This window comes from Phocoena sinus, chromosome 1 (genome assembly GCF_008692025.1).
Source record: "Phocoena sinus isolate mPhoSin1 chromosome 1, mPhoSin1.pri, whole genome shotgun sequence".
NCBI classification, from domain to species: domain Eukaryota; kingdom Metazoa; phylum Chordata; class Mammalia; order Artiodactyla; family Phocoenidae; genus Phocoena; species Phocoena sinus.
In genome coordinates, this window is record NC_045763.1 from 113,011,076 (window position 1) to 113,028,393 (window position 17,318).

Sequence of the window (17,318 nt, forward strand, 5' to 3'; positions counted from 1 at the left end):
TACAGACACAAGCGCACACAACACGAGTGGCCGGCAAAGGAGATGTCAGAGAAGAGGCCAGATTGAAACCTTTTTTGCCCAGTTCCTTTGGTGCCTTTCTCCTCCACCTCCTCCCATAGCACAGTTGTCCTCATCCTATCAGACCTGGGTCACACCTCCCCTCTTACCTCTCCCAGCCTTCCCCCTTCCCTGACATTATAGCTTTCCCTTCTAATGGTGGAGTTCTATTGTCAAAGTTTGTCCCTTTATTTTCCATATATCCTGGTTCTGCCTCAGCTACCATATTTGCAGATGATTCTCTGTTGCCAGCGCCAGCAGGAGGAGCAGGTAATGAAACTGAATGATGATATGCTTGAACCCACTCCTTTTCAGTCCCCATTTCACCTCCACAGTCTCAGGGAACTTGAAGAGAAAAGATTGCACGGTCACAAATCGGGATACACAAACACAAACACCTTGCTGAGCTCTCTGGCCTCCCGTTCCTCTCTTGTCCTCCTCTCCTCAGTGTCTTTTTCTTTCTACCCTTCCCCGACTCTTGAAACACTTGGTTACCGGAATGGAAAGGATTCTTGGGGCAGCATCTGGAGCCTGGGGCCTCAGACTGTCTCTCTTACCTTTCCTGAAATGGGCTCGCAGATGTGATGTGTGGTAGGGGTGGGGAGCCCTGGGGTGGTGCAGGTGACCTCTCCCCCTTCCTCATAGGTGGTTGCGGAGCTAGAATAAGGGCTGCCTTGCTCTCAAAGACAGATGTCCAAATTGAGGCATTCATGGGGATCAGTGAAAGTGAAATCACCTTGTGATCACTCATCTCCAAGAGGCTATAATTCTCTCTAGAGAGTAGCCTTTCCTCGGATCAGGGGATGGTGGGTTTGGGGGGGTGAGGAGAAGGTGAAATTGAAAATTAGTAGAACTGATGCACTATCTTGTCTCTCAAAATATCCCACCCTCTTTTCATCTTTCCCTTATTTAAAGTTTTAAAGTGTTTTTTTACTTGTCAGAGGTGCTCTAACTGCTGTATAAAACAAATTTCCTATGGTTAAGAAGTAAGCTTCAGAGTAGTTTCTAAGCAAGGGGAATGGGAGAGTAAAACAATTTCCAGATTTCCACCTGAAGATGTCATAAATTTGTCCCACTAACTAGACATCTTTTTCCTCCCCATTCACCCTCCCATTCCCCTGCAGACGGGCAGCGGGCAACGTAGCCAGACCAGCTCCATCCCGCAGAAGCCCCAGACCAACAAGTCTGCCTACAACAGCTACAGCTGGGGGGCCAACTGAGGCCCTGACTCTCTTCTCCCGGTCCCATCTTCTGAGAGGGCTTCTCAGCCTGGCAACTATGGAAACAGCATCAAAGAGAGAAAGGAATGTGGGGGGGTTCCACTGCCCCCACCCCCAGCGGCCCATCCCATGCCTCAGCTTCATGTCTGTCCCATTCCCATACCATCCCCACTCTGTTGTATGTATTATAGGATTTGTATTTTCTCCTTTTTTTTTTCTTCCTTTCCTCTCCTCCTCCCCCCTTGCATTCAAGATTATGAAACTTTGCTGTGGGCCCTGCCCTCCCTTTTCCTCCTCCTGTTCACCCTGGTGGTGTGTGGGTGAGGTAGGGAGGGGGGACCCCCAAATATATATCAGCCCAACAGCCCTAAGTCTCCTCCTTTATTATTAGGAAACAAAACAACAACAACAAAAAAATGGCGTCATGAATATGAACAGCATTGTCAGATGAATTAGTTGAAGTGTTTTTTTTTTTTTTGTACTGTGTCCTCAAATTTAATGGATTAATGTGTCTTGTATATATAAAAAGAAAACCTCTACCTTCAGCCTCTGCCCATTCTTGCTCCGTCTAGGATATCCTCAGTCTCGTCGATGACCAGCTTGATGAATAAGTATTACTGTACCAACTGGGCCTTCTCTAGCAGGCCCCGAAGGCAGTGGAATAAAATGAAATCTTCGCCCTTTAAGAACTCCTCTGACCTTAATGTGCTAGTATCTTGCCCTTGAGGGCATTCCCTTCCCCCTCTCCCCTAAGAATTACACAGCGTGGTGCCTGGAAAGAATCACTGCAAATCTTCATTTCCTCCAGATCTACAGCAGATTTTAGGCAATGAAGGGATAGCAGATATTGGGTGGAAAGGGAAAGGGTTAAGCAGGAGTTGAAAGAAATGGCTTTGTAGAATCAAAGTGTAATTTAGATGGATCCAGGCAAATGAACTGGAAAGAAATGAGGGCAACATGCACTGTTGGCTAGCAAAACTGAAGCAGTAGTTCTTACTTCTTGAGTGCTTTCACTTCAAGTAGCTAATATCCAACCCCTTGAAAAGGAGTCTAGAGCAAGGCCAGGGTTGGGATGGAGGTTGGGGGTACAGGGAGGGGGAGGCTTTTAAAGTCAGTGCCCCGAAAAAGGGGATACTTATCGCCCCAGATTCTCTCCCAAGACACTTCAATAGATTTCCCTTGCTCTCTTACAAAGTCTTTATCCTGGTGGTTGCAGACCCTGCCTGAAAGAATTAGACTCCCGTATAGTTATGACAAAATCCTTAATAGCTGGAGAGATGGAGCTAAATCCACGCGTTCCTCTGTCTTTATCTTTTACTCAACTCTGGGGAAGTCACTATACTAGAAGAAGCTTAATGCAACATTTTGTCCATCCCTTTAATTAATATTAGACTTTATTTGTATCAGTCAAGAAACAAACTGGACGGAGGAAAGGGGCGAGGTGGGTTTAGAAGTAAGACTGGTCGTCCATGGGTTGGTGAGCCGGCGGTGAGGGTGGGTCTCCGTCCGGTTCATTTGTGCGGGTGGGCTGCCCTCTGGCGGCTGCCTCCGGTGCCATCCAGTGTCAAACCCTCGAAACACCCTGTTGGAGCGGGTTGATCGGCAGGAAGGAGAATTGACTTAGGAGGCAGGTGATCGTTGTAAAATGAAAATTCAGTACGCCCGCTCCCTTCACAGGAAACAGTAAAAGAAAACCTTTGGAACGTGATAGGTCCGTCCGCCCTGCCCCCCCACCCAGTCCGGCTTACGGTCGTTTTACGACAGTGTCCGATCGCAGGCTTGCTTTCCGGTAGCGTGGTCTGACGCTTCGCTCAATTTCCGTCAGCGTAGCTCTGGCTAACCCCAGCTGTGGGGTTCGAAAGTTCGAGTCCCACTGCGGGAATGAGCCTCTTTGACCTCTTTCGGGGCTTTTTCGGCTTTTCTGGACCTCGGAGGTGAGAGCGGGTCCGGGCCAGAGAACGTGGGGCGGGATCCTCTGAGGTGAGCTTGACCCTTGACACCCTATTTTTGGAAAAACATCCTTTTCCCCACTCCTTCAATTCCTGCGGAGAGAACGGAAGTCAACATTGAGCGCTCACTCCGCGACAGTAACCAGGGCAGTAGTTAAGAGGAGAGGAAACAGCCGCTTAAACCTTTCTGCAGTCTGGGGTGATGCAACAGGGGCGCGGGTGGGGAAGACAATGGGGCTTTGGGGAAGAGAACAGTGAGCAAGTGAGCCGGACCTTGGGAGAGAAGGGAGGGGCTGGGGAACAGTGAAGAAAAGCCGAGCGGAAGCGTTTGGGGGAGCCGCGAGGTGAGGGCTGACTTTGATAAAAACAAAACAAACCCGATGGCCAGTCCTCTTAACCCTCACTTCAGCTTCCTAGATCGCAGCTTTTGTCTCACTTTGTCACCCATTAGCTGATTTTATGGTTTAAGTAGAAATCTTGGTGGCCGATCTGCCTCCACCCCTAGCCACAGAGATCCCTTTTTTGGAGGGATGACTCGCGATGAAGATGAAGATGATGAGGAAGAAGAAGGAGCCACGTGGGGCCGTGGGAGCTCGAGATTTGAGAGTCCCCAGCCCCCCGAGGAATTTGGCTTCGGCTTCAGCTTCAGCCCAGGAGGAGGGATGCGTTTCCACGATAACTTCGGCTTTGATGACCTAGTACGGGATTTCAATAACATCTTCAGCGAGATGGGGGCCTGGACCTTGCCTTCCCGCCCTCCTGGTGTGTGGATGCCCCGGGGGAGAACCTGTGGTTTCTGCTGGGTCGGTGGGTGAAAAAAGGAACCTGCAGAGAGTAGTTGGGGGTTGGGAAGTGTGAGAAAACTGATGATTTCAAGGAGATTTAAGAGTCCAAGTCCCCAGCATCCACCTGCCGCCTTTCTGCAGAACTTCCAGGTCCTGAGTCAGAGACACCTGGTGAGAGACGGCAGGAAGGACAGACGCTTCGGGACTCAATGCTTAAGTATCCAGATAGTCACCAGCCTAGGATCTTTCGTGGGGCCTTGGAGAGTGACGCAAGAACTGAATCCTCCAAACCAGCACCAGGCTGGGGCTCCCAGAGACCTTTTCATAGGGTGAGTACATCTGGGCCTGAAGTGGGAGCCTGTGGAGAAAACTGACTGCAAAGACTGGAAACCTTGTTGGAATCTTAACAGTCTTGGGTTGGGGTCCTAGGCCCTCCTCTTGGTGTATTTATCTGTTTTCTGTATTAAGCTTCTTGTAGGATTTTCTTTGGGGGGAAATGTGAGTTTTGCTTTTTGTTTAAAAAAATTGGTCTAAATGATTCTTGGACAAAGCAGATTTCTTGAGGGAGGACAGAAAAGTATCAGTTGAGGAATGCTTTTTGGTAGAGGGATACATAAAACAGGAAGGTGGAAGGTGTAAGTAAATAAAGCTATCCTGGCTGGGATAATTTCTCCTGAGGAAAAGTAGTTTTGGAACTTGGAAATAGTTTGGGTTCTGTGACCCCCTCAAATTTGATTGAAAGGTGTCATTTGACCTACTTTGGCTTCTTCTGCAGTTTGATGATACGTGGCCTGTGACCCCCCATTCTAGAGCCAGAGAGGACAATGGTGAGTTTGGAGGGAAAGGACATTTACCAGCCCTTTGTTCTCCCTCCCTGAAATTTCTTCCGGCTACACTTGTTCCCTTCTTTCCCTTGGACTCCTTCTTTCCTCTTTCCTCTCTCTGCCCTTCTAGATCTTGATACCCAGGTTTCCGAGGAGGGCCTTGGCCCAGTTCTGCAGCCCCAGCCCAAATCCTATTTCAAGAGCATCTCTGTGACTAAGATCACTAAGCCAGATGGGGTGAGTTGGGAGAGATGGGTAAAGGGAACTATGGTCAGAGAATGTTCTGGAAAGGGAGACCTATGTAAAGAAATCAGTTAACTGTTAGGGATATTGTGGGGGCTTCTCCTTGTAGACCGTAGAGGAGCGCCGGACTGTGGTGGACAGTGAGGGCCGGAAAGAGACCACAGTAACCCATCAAGAAGCAGGTGGCTCTCCTAGGGATGGTAAGTAAAGAGTATGAATCAAAGGGATCCATTTCTTAATTCCTTGGGAAAGGGAAACCCTTAACCCTCCTACCTTTTAACATTATTCTTCTTCTTTGCCCTTGTCTAGTCTCTTTCACTTAGCCTCTGTGTATCACTTTCTTCCTTAGGTCCAGAATCACCAACACCTCCATCCCTGGATGATGCCTTTTCCATCCTGGATTTGTTCGTAGGACGTTGGTTCCGGTCCCGGTAGCCTTGTTAACCCTCAGAGGCCTTTAGGTTCTTTTCGCCTCCCACCCTTTGCTCACCAGCAATGGGCTTAGTTCTCCTCCTGCCACGTCAGCACCTTGGGTGTGTGGAACAGTGAATTGGGGGTATGTCAGTATGTCACTCACCCAGACTGACCAATAAAACCTTTATTTATGCTAATTCCTTAGTTTTGGCTTTGTCATGGCTGTTCCACTTTCTCACACTATCCAGGGCTTCCCAAATTAACTTGGCCCACAAAAAATTATTTCTTAATTTTTTGCTTTACTTTCCAAAACCTGATTTTGATAAGTAAGGGTCAAGTATCTCTAGAAGATGATTTTCCTTATGAAGAGATAATATAACTAGTGATAATTCCAGGGAAATTTCTACATGGGGATGCATTAGATTAAAAAAAAGGAAGTATGTGTATAAGTGTAGAGGAAAAACTGCTTCCCTAGGTGTGGGAGCACTATGATTGGGTAGTTCATGAGATAATTTGATGAAGTACATGGGCAAATATGTTTTCCTTTACTGGCTATGTTTTTATTTTTTTGTACATATTAGGGAAAATATAACTAGCAAAACATTATTGGTCTCTTCAAGGAGTGGTACTGGGAAAGCTGGACAGCCACATGTAAAACAAGTAGATTAGAACATTGCCTCATACCAGATAGAAAAACTCAAGATGTAAATGTAGGGACTTCCCTGGTGGTGCAGTGGTTAAGAATCCGCCTGCCAGTGCAGGGGATATGGGTTCGGTCCCTGGTCCGGGAAGGTCCCACATGCCGTGGAGCAACTAAGCCCGTGCGCCACAACTACTGAGCCCGTGCTCTGCAGCAGGAGAAGCCACTGCAGTGAGAAGCCTGTGCACTGCAGTGAAGAGTAGTCCCCACTTGCCACAACTAGAGAAAGCCCGCGCACAGCAACGAAGACCCAACACAGCCAAAAAAAAGGTTTCAGGGACTTCCCGGGTGGCGCAGTGGTTAAGAATCTGCCTGCCAATGCAGGGGACACGGGTTTGATCACTGGTCCAGGAATATTCCACATGCCGTGGAGCAACTAAGCCCGTGAGCCACAACTACTGAAGCCCACGTACCCCAGACAATGAAGCCCGTGTGCCCTAGAGCCCATGCTCTGCAACAAGAGAAGCCACTGCGATGAGAAGCCGCACACCTCAACGAAGAGTAGCCCCTGCTCACCGCAACTAGAGAAAGCCCGTGCACAGCAAAGAAGACGCAGCCAAAAAATAAATAAATTTTTAAAAATTATATAATGTGGATCCCACATTAACGGATCAAGTACTCTATAAGTCCTTATAGAGTGATATTAGCTGAGACCCTATGGGCAGGAAAGGCAAACCTATACTCAGAGTAAGTGCCAATCCCAGTCAAAAGTGGTGGGGAATCTAGTGTCCTTGTCCCTAAGTGTCTGCTTCCTCTCCTTGAGAGATAGCACTGTATTAGGGACTTAGTGTTGGTATTTGTTAACGGCAGATTGCATGTTGGCCACAGCAGTGGTTAACTGAGCCGTGGTGAGTAGGAGCTCACACTGTTGGGCCTGTGCATAGCCTGTATCCTACCACCAGTTACTCTACTCAGTGTATTCATTGTTCGGAAGTGGGTGGCTGATGACAGGCAGTGGCTAAGTCATTCTTCCTACTTGGTTGTTCAGTGCATCTGTGATGGATGCTTTCTGGTGGGCGTTAACGTATAATACAAAGACCTTTATACTTCAAGACTACTCCCATAGGTCCATCCTCAGACTTTCTTGTCCCTGATCTTCTACTCTGTCTTTTCAAGCCCCTGACCAAACAACCAGGCCAGTTGTGACTGTGTATGTTCTTAGCTTCTCTTTCCACGCAAAGTGGATGACCAGATGTACTGTCCAAATCTCTGTCCCCTGGGAGGATTTCCCCTCACCACTGTCTTTCAAGGCCACTCTTGATTTGTTGCAATGCAGCAGCAGTCAATTTTTGGCTTTTGCCCACAAACTGCCAACTCATGTCTGAACCAAGCTTATTCCTTCTCTGATCCCTCTTCACAAGGGATCCGTGTCACAGACTGAATGTCTGTGCCCCCCCTACCCAATTCATATGTTGAAACCTAACCCCATTGTGATGGTATTTGGAGGTGGGGCCTTGGGGAAGTGATTAGCTTATGAAGGTAGAGCCCTCATGAATCAGATTAGTGCCCTTATAGAAGAGACCCCAGAGAGCTTCCCTGCTCCTGCCACCTCAGGACACAGGGAGAAGACAGCTGTCTATGAACCAGGAAGTGGGCCCTCACCAGACCCCGAATCTGCTGGCACCTTGATCTTGGAATTAGCAGCTTATAGAGCTGTGAGAGATCAATTTCTGTTGTGTATAAGCCACCCAGTCTATGGTATTTTATTATAGCAGCCTGAATGGACTAAGACAATCCCCAATAGGGTCATGTGAGCTGAGGGAGAGATGCCTGGTAGAGCCTGGGCCACTTACTTTTCAGCTGGCTTGTGCCCTCTGACCCTGCTTATGCCTGAACCCAAAGATGTCACTTCCATTTTACAATGTGTTCTTGCTGGGCCCACCCTTCCTAAAGACATGGAGAATTAGGCAGAGCCCAGCTTGTGATGGGCAGTTCTGGCTACTTGGTCACTTGATGAATTGTAATCAGATGCTCTGTCTCTGTTGGAGCCCAGTAGCACTGTAAGAGCTGCTTTTCAAAAGGTATGTATATCTCTGCTGCAGATGGCATGGCTTTGCTCCAGAGCCCTGTGGGTCTACATTATGATTCTCCTATTAGAGCTTGCCAAACCACACACAGTATCGTTTCCTACTACAGATACTCTAGTCTCACTGGGTCTGCTGGGTCACATGTCTGCAGAGGCCTTTTCTGCTTTGGCCCCACTCGAAGTTGACAGCCTTCAATGGTCAGAGTTGTATTCTCAAGTGTGAAATACATTGCTCCTAAATCCTAAGTAGATTGGTGATGTTTTTTTCTCAGTGGTGGAAGGTAGGAGATGCAATAATCAGTCCTTTACTTCAGATTGGATATCCAGCATGTCCCAGACCACTGGACCTCTCAGAACTTTACCAAAGTGGCAGTTTCCTGAATCTTTATAGGATTGTTTCCCACCTTCTGAATACATGTTATCTTTCCAGGCCCTCCAATATACTTCCATTTCTTCCTCTCCTTATCTGATTAGCATGATGTTATATATAGAGCTGACTCTTGCACAACGCAGAGGTTAGGGCCTCTGACCATCTGCCCAGTCAAAAATCCAAGTCCCCTCCAGGGACTTCCCTGGAGGTCCAGTGGTTAAGACTTCGCCTTAACCACTGGAGGGGGTGCGGGTTCGATCCATGGTCAGGGAGCTAAGATCCCACATGTCTCGCAGACCAAAAAAAAAAAAAAAAATCCAAGTATAACTTTACAGTTAGCTCTCTGTATATGTGGTTCTGCATCTTTGCATTCAACCAACTGTAGATCGTGTAGTACTGTAATACATATTTAATGAAAAAAATCCACATGTAAGTGGACCCGAGGAGTACAAACCTGTGTTGTTCAAGGGTCCATTGTATAGTGGACAAATATGATGTTCTTCAAAATGTCCAGATAGTCAAGCTCCCTTCAGATTGTATTATGACAGAGGACCAGAGAGTTTACATAGTCCTGGGGTAAGTGTTTATCGCTAGACTTCCCACGTGGATGAAATTCCTTGGGATCCTCCTTTCTGATCTGGTTGGGAGGCAAAATAACATATTCACCAGATTAATGGCTACATACTACCAACCAGAGGCTGTATTAAACTGCTCTATAAAGTTACCATTTGGGGGCTTCCCTGGTGGCGCAGTAGTTGAGAGTCCGCCTGCTGATGCAGGGGACACGGGTTCGTGCCCCGGTCCGGGAAGATCCCACGTGCTGTGGAGCGGCCGGGCCCGTGAGCCATGGCCGCTGAGCCTGCGCGTCTGGAGCCTGTGCTCCGCAACGGGACAGGCCACAGCAGTGAGAGGCCCGCGTACCGCTAAAAAAAAAAAAAAAAAAAAAAAAAAAAAGTTACCATTTGGGACACAACAATTGCAATTGGAGTTACTATTTGAATAATTTTACCGTAGACCACTGCCATCTGCCATGATCTATCCGGTTTTTGTAGGAGCCAAACTGGTGGTATGAAAGGGACCACCTCACTTATGTTCTTTACATCTTTGAGGGTGGCACTAATCTCTTCCATTTACCCTAGGATATGGTATTGTTTTTATTTATTATCTTAGTGTGAGGTAGTCTCAGCCCTCTAATTGGCCTTCATCACTTACTCCATAGGTCAAGAAACAAATATGAGTGTTCTGCAACTTCAAAGAATGTCCATTTCAATTATATGTTGGGGTGTCAAGGAAGTGACCACCTGGTGGATCCTTGGTCTCAGTGAATATCCTGTGAACCAGACCTGAGCCCAGGACTCCATTTATTATCTGGACCCCATATGCTCCTACTCTAACAAGGGGTCGTGGTACAGCTTTGGGTTGTCAGCTGTCAATTTTAGTTCAGATCCTTTGTCCAAAAATCCTCAAAATGTCTGAGTATTCTCCCTTTTTTCAATAATGGTCCTCAATGTAAATGACTTGTTTAGGCATTTTTACTTTTTTTATCGTGAGCTATCATTTTCCCCAAGCCTCCTAGAAGTGTATTCACCCCACATCCCAGGGATCTTGCCAGGATTTAAATCCTAAATCCCAGGAGAGTGTTCCCTTATCAATAAATTCTTCCACATCTAACTTTATGTTCCACTTCCTTTGATCCAGCACTCTCGGCATCCAGTTCTATGTATAAACGCTAACCAAACTCCCCTCGGTCATTGAATCCCTGCATCAACCATTCATTGATGTGGATCCTATAGGAGGACACGTGACCTTGGCTGAAGCAGTTCCCTGCCACAGAAGTCACTGCCATGAGGGAAGCAGCTGAGTGCCAGCAGCATCTGTTATTCCCAGCAGCTGGGGAGTGGGTGCATTAGCCCTGAAAAGGGGACCTGGGTGGAGCACTATAATATCCGCTAAAGCCAATAAAGAAGTATTATTTCACAGAGATGTGCCCAGGACTGCGCTAGAGGCCCCCAGGGTTATATAACCCAGCTCTCAAGAACCTCATAAACTATATCAGTATTTTTAAAATCTGTATATTGTCTGTTTCCACCTACTAGAGCATCAGCTCTAAGAGGGCAGGAGCTATGTTTCGTTTACCACTGTTTCCCCAGGGTCTAGAGCTTGATCCATAGTTGAATGAATCTTAATTAGAGGCTTGAGATATGAAGAAGTAGGAAGTGGCTGTCTTAAGCAGAATAAGAGTGGCAAGCATCCAGAGAAGGGGAGGTGGAGCTCAACGTGGGCATGAAGCCCTCCTCTGGAGCCAATGGCAAGAGACACAAAGACAGAGCATTCCTCTAGTCAAGGTGAGGCTGCATCAAAGTACAAGCATGCCTTATGTGGGTTTTATTCCTGCAGCCTGCGGTCTTCAGTCCAGTCTCTCTGGAGGCATATTGAATTTCCCAAGCATCCAAATGGTTTGAGGGAAGACTTCACGTTCCACATGAGAGGCATTGTGGAATATCAGAGGGAGAGTCAGAAGACCTGCATTTGAATTCAAACTTAGCTATTAACTAGCTGTGTGGCCTGGGGAATTCTAAGGCTCTCTCAGTATCCTCATCGCAGAGCAGGAGCGATAGTACAATACTACTTTCCACAGCTGTCTTGAGCACCAAGAGAACTAATGTACATGAAGCAGCCTACTCCTCCCAGTTTTTCGGCATAAGGGGAGGCTCCTCCTGGGAGGACTGGGGATGAGAGACAGAGGAGACAGAGGCTGGGCAAACTCCAGGCTCTAGTTGTGCACAGAGACTGCCCATAGACCTTCTCCCTCCCTAGCTTCCACTCATGCACAGACAGACATTAGCTGCTGTTCAGTAACTGAGATAATTGGTTTTAAAGTCTTTTCCTTATCTTTGCCCCTGACAGGCAGAAGCTGTGTAGCAGCAGTGCACCTATGCAGACAGAGGGAGTGGTAACCAGAGATAAGGTGTCCCCACCATAGCCTACACTCAGTCCCTGGCCCAAGTCAAGGACCGGCTTCAGATCCACAGCATCCCGGCCCGGCAGTGCCTGGCCAGAGTTTCTGGGTGCGTTTGTGCTCACAGTAGGCAGGGTAATTGGGGGAAGGAAAGAGGGGAGGTGGGCAAAAGTTTCTGGCTCCTCCTAGCATCCTTATCTCTTCCTCCTGGTGTCCCGCTTCAACTCTCCATCATTTCTCTTTTTCCCCCGCTCTTGTCCCTTTTATCCCTCTCCTACTCCCTCATTTTTATGCCTGTCCCTTTCCATCTCTTATCCTCCTCCCCTTTCTTTACTCTTTCTCTGCTTCTCCCATTTTTTCCCCTTCCCTCTTTCTGCTTTTTCTTGCTGATCTCTCAAGTCCATTCATCTCTCTTGGCCACTCCCCTCACCTTCCCAGTCTCTCTCTCCTGTTGGTCCACCAGGCTCCTTATTCTTGGTTCCCTCTTCCTCATCTTCCTTCTCTCTACCAGCTCCTCATACAGGGGACTTTGGCCCAGGCTGTCACCAGTAGAGGAACCAAAGGCAACTTCTTCATCATGTTTCTGGCTAGCTCTCTGGGTGTTAGGCTAGCCATCTACATCAGTGGTAATGTCTCAGGTAAGGAGGGTGAGGTCTGGTCATCAGACGGGGTAGGATTGTGTACTTGAGTGTGGTAATTGTGAAAAGGCAGATCCTTTGGTGACTTATAGATATTATCTCCTTGAGCTTGACCAGTGACCTGGACTGAGATATGCCTTTGGCCCAGTCCAGTCCCTTCCCTTTCTGTTTCTTGCCATCCCGCTTCTTCACATTAATCCTCCACTCACATAGATGGAGATCTATGGCAAAGCATCAAGGGTAAGTACTCTCCTCTTCTGTCCCCCACCTAAGCCCTTGGGGGTTCACCTTTGCTCAGGACCTCACCTGCTCGTCCCCCAGGCACACATTGCGTCAAGTGCTGTAGTGGAAAGAGCAGACAGACCCAGGTTCAAACTTGGCTTCACTGTGTGACCTTGACAAGTTGCTTAACCTCCTTGAGCCTCAACTTCCTAATCTATATGATGGGAAGAGTAACATTTGTCTTAAGAGTTGTGGGGAGGAGTTGCAGTGCTACCTGGTGACAGTGCCTGGCAGTGACACAATGGATATTTGTTTTCTTTTCTTGATCCTTGAAGGGGCCCACCTGAATCCAGCCTTCTCCCTGGTCATGTGCCTCCTGGGATGCCTCCCCTGGGCCAAGTTTCCCATTTACTCCTTGGTGCAGTTGCTATCCGCTTTCTGTGCCTCTGGAGCATAGGTGTATGCTCTCTATCATGGTAACAGAGAGAACGGGGTTGGGGACACCTGTGTGTGGGTAAGGGTGCCTTAGAGCAGTTTTGAATGAGCAAAGATGACCCTGCAGATGCCCTACAGAGCTATACAGGTGGGAACCTGACAGTGACTGGTCCCAAGGAGACAGCCTCCATCTTTGTCACCTACCCTGCCACCTAACTGCCCCTGAGCAATGCCTTCCTGGATCAGGTAGGCATGAGGGGGTGATTTGGGAAAGCCACAACCTTTGCCCTTGTCCCCTGGGACCTCAACCTATTGTTCAGGCTCTGGGTGGGATGTGGGGGTTGCATTTATGTTTGCACCTCACCTTCCCCAGCTGCCTGTGTTGGACAAAGTCAGATGACGTGGGGTGGTAGCCTGGAGTGCTTGGGTGAGATAGGGCAGATGGAGCACCTGACAGCTGATGGGAGCCCCTCTGCCTCTGTCCACTCCAAGGTTCTGGGCACCTGGATGCTGATTGTGGGGATCTTAGCCATCCTGGACACACGGAACAAGGGAATGCCTGCGAGTGTGGAGCCTGTGGTAGTGGGGTTGCTGATCCTGGCCATCAGGCTATCCATGGGTGCCAGCTGTGGGTTCCCAATCAACCCTGCCTGGGACCTCGACCCACGGCTTTTCACCTACGTGGCTGGCTGGGGCCCTGAAGTCTTCAGGTGAGAGACGGCCTCCCCTGGTGCTGTCCTTCCCTTCATCCCTCTGCTAAAGGCTCTAAGCCTTGGTCCCCAGATCTTCCTTTTAAATAGTTCTCTTGGCCTCTTAGGACAGTGAACCTCCTCTAAGCCCAAGTTCTCCCTTTCTCTTTTGTCCCCTGCCTCCCCCTCCACTCTTTTCATTGAAACAGTGACATTTAGAGGTTGTGTTCTTGGGCACGTCACATTACCTGTTTGGACATTAGTAATCTCATCAACAAAACACAGATATTCAGATAATTCCCTAAGGCAAGAGGCTGGACCAAGCTCTCCTGGAGTCTCCTCTTTAAGTGCTATGCTCTGGTGCCAACACACCTTCTTTCTGGTGTCTATCACCCCAGGAACTGCTTTAGGGAGTTCTCTTACTACTACCGCCAGTCCTTCAGAGGGAAGGCTAAGGGACTCACCCTGATATCGCCCTTCTGATCTTCTCTTGTAGCGCTGGCAATGGCTGGTGGTAGGCCCTCTAGGGAGGGCCACACTTAGCACAGCCACACACTGGCGGCTGGTGGCTCGGCATCATCCTGAGCACTCAGAGCCAGCTCAGGATTTAGAGTGTGCCCAACCTGAAGCCTCAGACTCGGAAAGTCCTGCCGCAACTCAGGTGCAGGAGAGTAAGCTGTGATTCTGACATGACAGTCCTCACCTCCCTCACGGACACTGAAGAGGGCCAGAGACCCATGCCTGGTGACAAGACGTTTTTTCTCTTTATTAATACACCAGGCCCTGGGCAGCTTCTCCGTTTACTCATCTAGGCATCGCTTCCTCCTAAACTGGGGAGGATGCCTGGACAGGGAGAATTGAAGAGGGTCAGGTAAGGGACCTAGGCTTTTCATCGCCTCCTGCCCCAGGCAGGTTTTCGGACCCTGGACTTCCAGGAACGCAGTTCCTCAAAGTAGCCGCCAGAGGGTGCGCACCCTGGAACCCGGATTGCGAAGGCCGCGGGAATCCGCAGGATCGTGGAGGCCGACCATCTAGTGCGGGGCATAACCCAGGGGACTTCCTCCAAAGCTTGGTCCCCACTGCCTGACTCCTTGCTCTCGTAACCTCAGCGCCGCCCGCCTTTCCGCTCACTGGGGCGCCTCGCAGAGATTCAGCACCCCGCAGATAGTAATTAGGGGTACGGGGAGCCGCCTCCACCAAGGGGGCGTGGTGGGGGAAAAAAGGGAGGGCCGCCGGAGGAACACAGGCATGCAAGCGCCTAGAGACTGGGAGACCAAGCGGGAGAAACTGACGCACGACCCAATAGCTAGACATTCCGGGCTGTGTCACTGAAGGAGAGGGTGAACAGTGAGATGAGCCAGGGCGAGGAGAGAAGGCGAAGGAACAGAGGGAATGAGTGTAGGGGTAAAGAAAGCTGGTGCGGAGGAAAATTCTCGTCGTTCACCGCTTCCCTAAGTCTCCCACACATTAGCAGATAAACAGCGTTCTTCTGTTTCCTTTTCTTCCAAAGAAAAAAAAAAATCTCAGCGCTATCTCGCTTCCAGACTTTTTTTTTTTTTTTTTTTTGACCGGGGATGGATCGGAGAGTGGTTGGGGCGGGGATAGCGGCCTCACACTGCGGAGGAGCATCAGAGGGGTTAAGACCCTCCCCCTGCCCCGCACAAAGATGGCGGCTCCCGCCTTCCCTCTCCCTCATCCCTCCCCAAAACCCCCTCCCGCCCCCCGCCCTCTCCCGCCACCTCCGTCACTTCCGCCCCGCCGTGGCCGAAACTGACACAAAGTAGCGGGCCGAGGCCCTGGGGGGAGAGGGGCTGCAGCTGGGGGGGCGGGAGCCCGCGGGGAGCTGAGCCGAGCGCCCCCCGCCCCAGCCCCCGGCATGGGCAGGACGTGGCCGCCGGGGCGGGCGCCGAGCGCTGAGCGCTGAGGTGAGGTTTGGCAAGGCGGGGGCAGCAGCCCAGGAGCGCGGGGCCGGGAGGGCAGGGGGAGATGCTGCTGCGGACGCGGACTCGGGACTGGAGGGGCCGGGGCGGGGGGTGTGGGCAGGGGAGGACAGGGGACAGGGAGTCGGAGCTGCGGTGAGACGGAGGAGGGGGAGTGGATGATTGAAGAGAAGATGGTGTTGGGTGCCTAAGGGTGGGGGAGATTCGGGAGGCCGTCCGCAGGATGGGAGGGTGGGGTGCTGAAGGGGCGCGTGGAGACCAGCAAAGGGGCGTGGGAGTGTGGAGGAGAAGCTTATGGAGCAGCGGAGAGGGGAGAACCGGCCAGAGTCGTGGGGGTGAGGGGAGTACCCGGGGTCCGAGGGTTTGGGTGCCTGGAGAAGGGAGTTTGGGGGTGGTAGGCGTTGTCTCTGTAAGGTGGAGGTCTCTGTGCGTGAGGAAAACCAAGGGTGCAAGGCGAGGTGCTAGCTCTGGGAGTCCAGAGCTGGGAGAGAGTCCTGGGTTCTGTCCTTGGCCATGGAAAGTGGCCAGGCGTTGGTGGCAAGTGAGCCGGGGGTCTTGGATTCCATTCTCTTCTGTTTCCCTGACCTGCCCATAAATATCCCTGCCAGCTTCCTCTAAAAGAAGGGGTCAGGCTTCCTGGGTTTGGGCTGGAGGGGAGCAGGGGCCAGGCCTAGAGGAGGAGCCGTTTTCCTCCATGGAGCATTGCCTTCTTCCCAGAGCTGGCTATTTTTATCCCAAATGTGGCTGCAGAGGGGGCTGGGGCAGGGTGACGGGGCAGAGCCACGTGGCTAATGGGCCTGGGCTCAGAAAACCCAGGCTGTGTGAGACTGGGAAGGAGAAGTGAGAGAGGGTCCCTGTTCCCAGGTCTCACCCCTCCCTTTCCTTCCCTATTATGGCACCCCAGAGGGGATGAAGTCTGGGGCCAGCCAGCTTTCAGTCTCCCCAGGGTCTTAGAGGTAAAACAACTTTCCTGGTAGGTGTGCTGACTCCTGACAGCCTGTGCGGCTCCTTCATTAACTCTTTCTTTCATAGGAGTCAAACCCAGATCTTCAGGCTGATAGTGTTTCTTGATTGCCTCCCTCCCTGAGGGCGGGGCTGGCTATGGAACTTGTGATGCCCACCCTTGCATCCTCTCTTTTAACCTCTCCATGCCCCACCCTCCTATGACTCATACTCTAGACTGGGTGGAGACCCTGGCTGGGGGCCCTGTAGGAAGGCTTGGCATCTCGAAAACGTGGATGAGGTTTTTCTTCTTCCCTTGGTTGCCAGGGTTGGGGAGGGTCAGAGAGGAAAAGGACTTCTGGCTCTAGGTATATGCCTGACTGGGGTTCAGGAAGGGAGTCCGGCTTAGTGAACGAAGAATTGGTGTGGGTGACAGGGCCTTGGCCATAGTGTGTAATTATAGAGGCTGGGCAGACAGACAATTAGTATCTCTTAGGGCTGGCAGGGTGTTCCCAGGAGGCTGGAGACAGGGGAACCAAGGGGTAGGAAGGCTTTCCACCCAGACAAAGAAAGAGGTGGACAAGAGGACCCAGGACCTGGCTGGCAGCTTCCTTTGAGCTAAGCTGGGATGAGGCTCTGTGACCCTGTCTTATAGGCCAGGACTTTTACCTTTTTAGGTGAAAGGAAGGACATAGGGAAATAGAAAGAAGCAGAGGTCCATCTGACTGATGCTCCCTGAGCTTTCACCCAGTGCCAGACTGACTGGACTAGGCTTGGGGTGAGAGAGAGAGAGATAGGGATGACTCCCCAGCAGGGTTGAAAAGACCCCTTTGCTGGCCCAGAAGGGCGGCTAACCCAGACTGAGAGGAATTGGTTTGGGGACTGTGTACAGGAAGTGAAGGCCA

General features: G+C 50.3%; 3 protein-coding genes across 47 annotated transcripts in view; all 3 read left to right on the forward strand.

Annotated features, from left to right (window-relative positions):
* UBAP2L (ubiquitin associated protein 2 like) overlaps positions 1-2,349 on the forward strand; it is a 43,550-nt gene extending 41,201 nt beyond the window's left edge. For 16 of the 42 annotated variants that reach the window (XM_032651500.1, XM_032651466.1, XM_032651479.1 and 13 more), the window contains one exon: positions 1,182-1,822. In XM_032651500.1, coding sequence (XP_032507391.1) covers positions 1,182-1,277 — 96 coding nt within the window. In that variant the 3' untranslated portion in view covers positions 1,278-1,822. Of the gene's footprint in view, positions 1-276; positions 1,823-1,849 lie in introns of those variants that run through there. The other 26 variants (XM_032651674.1, XM_032651349.1, XM_032651407.1 and 23 more) reach the window with 7 other exon arrangements.
* Positions 2,350-2,848: 499 nt separating this feature from the next.
* HAX1 (HCLS1 associated protein X-1) lies at positions 2,849-5,689 on the forward strand. Of its 4 annotated transcripts, none has more exons than XM_032651706.1 (7): positions 2,849-3,211; positions 3,699-3,988; positions 4,153-4,340; positions 4,787-4,838; positions 4,966-5,072; positions 5,188-5,278; positions 5,428-5,689. In XM_032651706.1, the coding sequence occupies exons 1-7, from the start codon at positions 3,159-3,161 to the stop codon at positions 5,511-5,513; spliced, it is 867 nt and encodes a 288-aa protein (XP_032507597.1). In that variant the 5' UTR covers positions 2,849-3,158; the 3' UTR covers positions 5,514-5,689. The 4 variants fall into 4 exon arrangements, with proteins under 4 accessions (XP_032507597.1, XP_032507604.1, XP_032507621.1 ...); XM_032651713.1 differs by having other exon boundaries at positions 3,732-3,988; XM_032651730.1 differs by having other exon boundaries at positions 3,087-3,211; positions 3,755-3,988.
* Positions 5,690-10,893: 5,204 nt separating this feature from the next.
* Positions 10,894-14,213, forward strand: AQP10 (aquaporin 10). Its single transcript, XM_032651375.1, is given in 9 exon segments — positions 10,894-10,933; positions 11,572-11,645; positions 11,647-11,673; positions 12,059-12,185; positions 12,743-12,883; positions 12,970-13,088; positions 13,335-13,552; positions 14,028-14,044; positions 14,047-14,213. Coding segments are annotated over 9 exon segments (930 nt in total).
* Positions 14,214-17,318: the final 3,105 nt, after the last annotated feature.

Coding starts and splice junctions, on each gene's coding strand:
- HAX1 (XM_032651706.1), top strand. CDS start 3,159: ATGAGCCTCTTTGACCTCTTTCGGGGCTTTTTCGGCTTTTCTGGACCT. Junction 3,989..4,152: donor CTTGCCTTCCCGCCCTCCTG/GTGTGTGGATGC, acceptor GCCTTTCTGCAG/AACTTCCAGGTCCTGAGTCA. Junction 5,279..5,427: donor AGGTGGCTCTCCTAGGGATG/GTAAGTAAAGAG, acceptor TTTCTTCCTTAG/GTCCAGAATCACCAACACCT.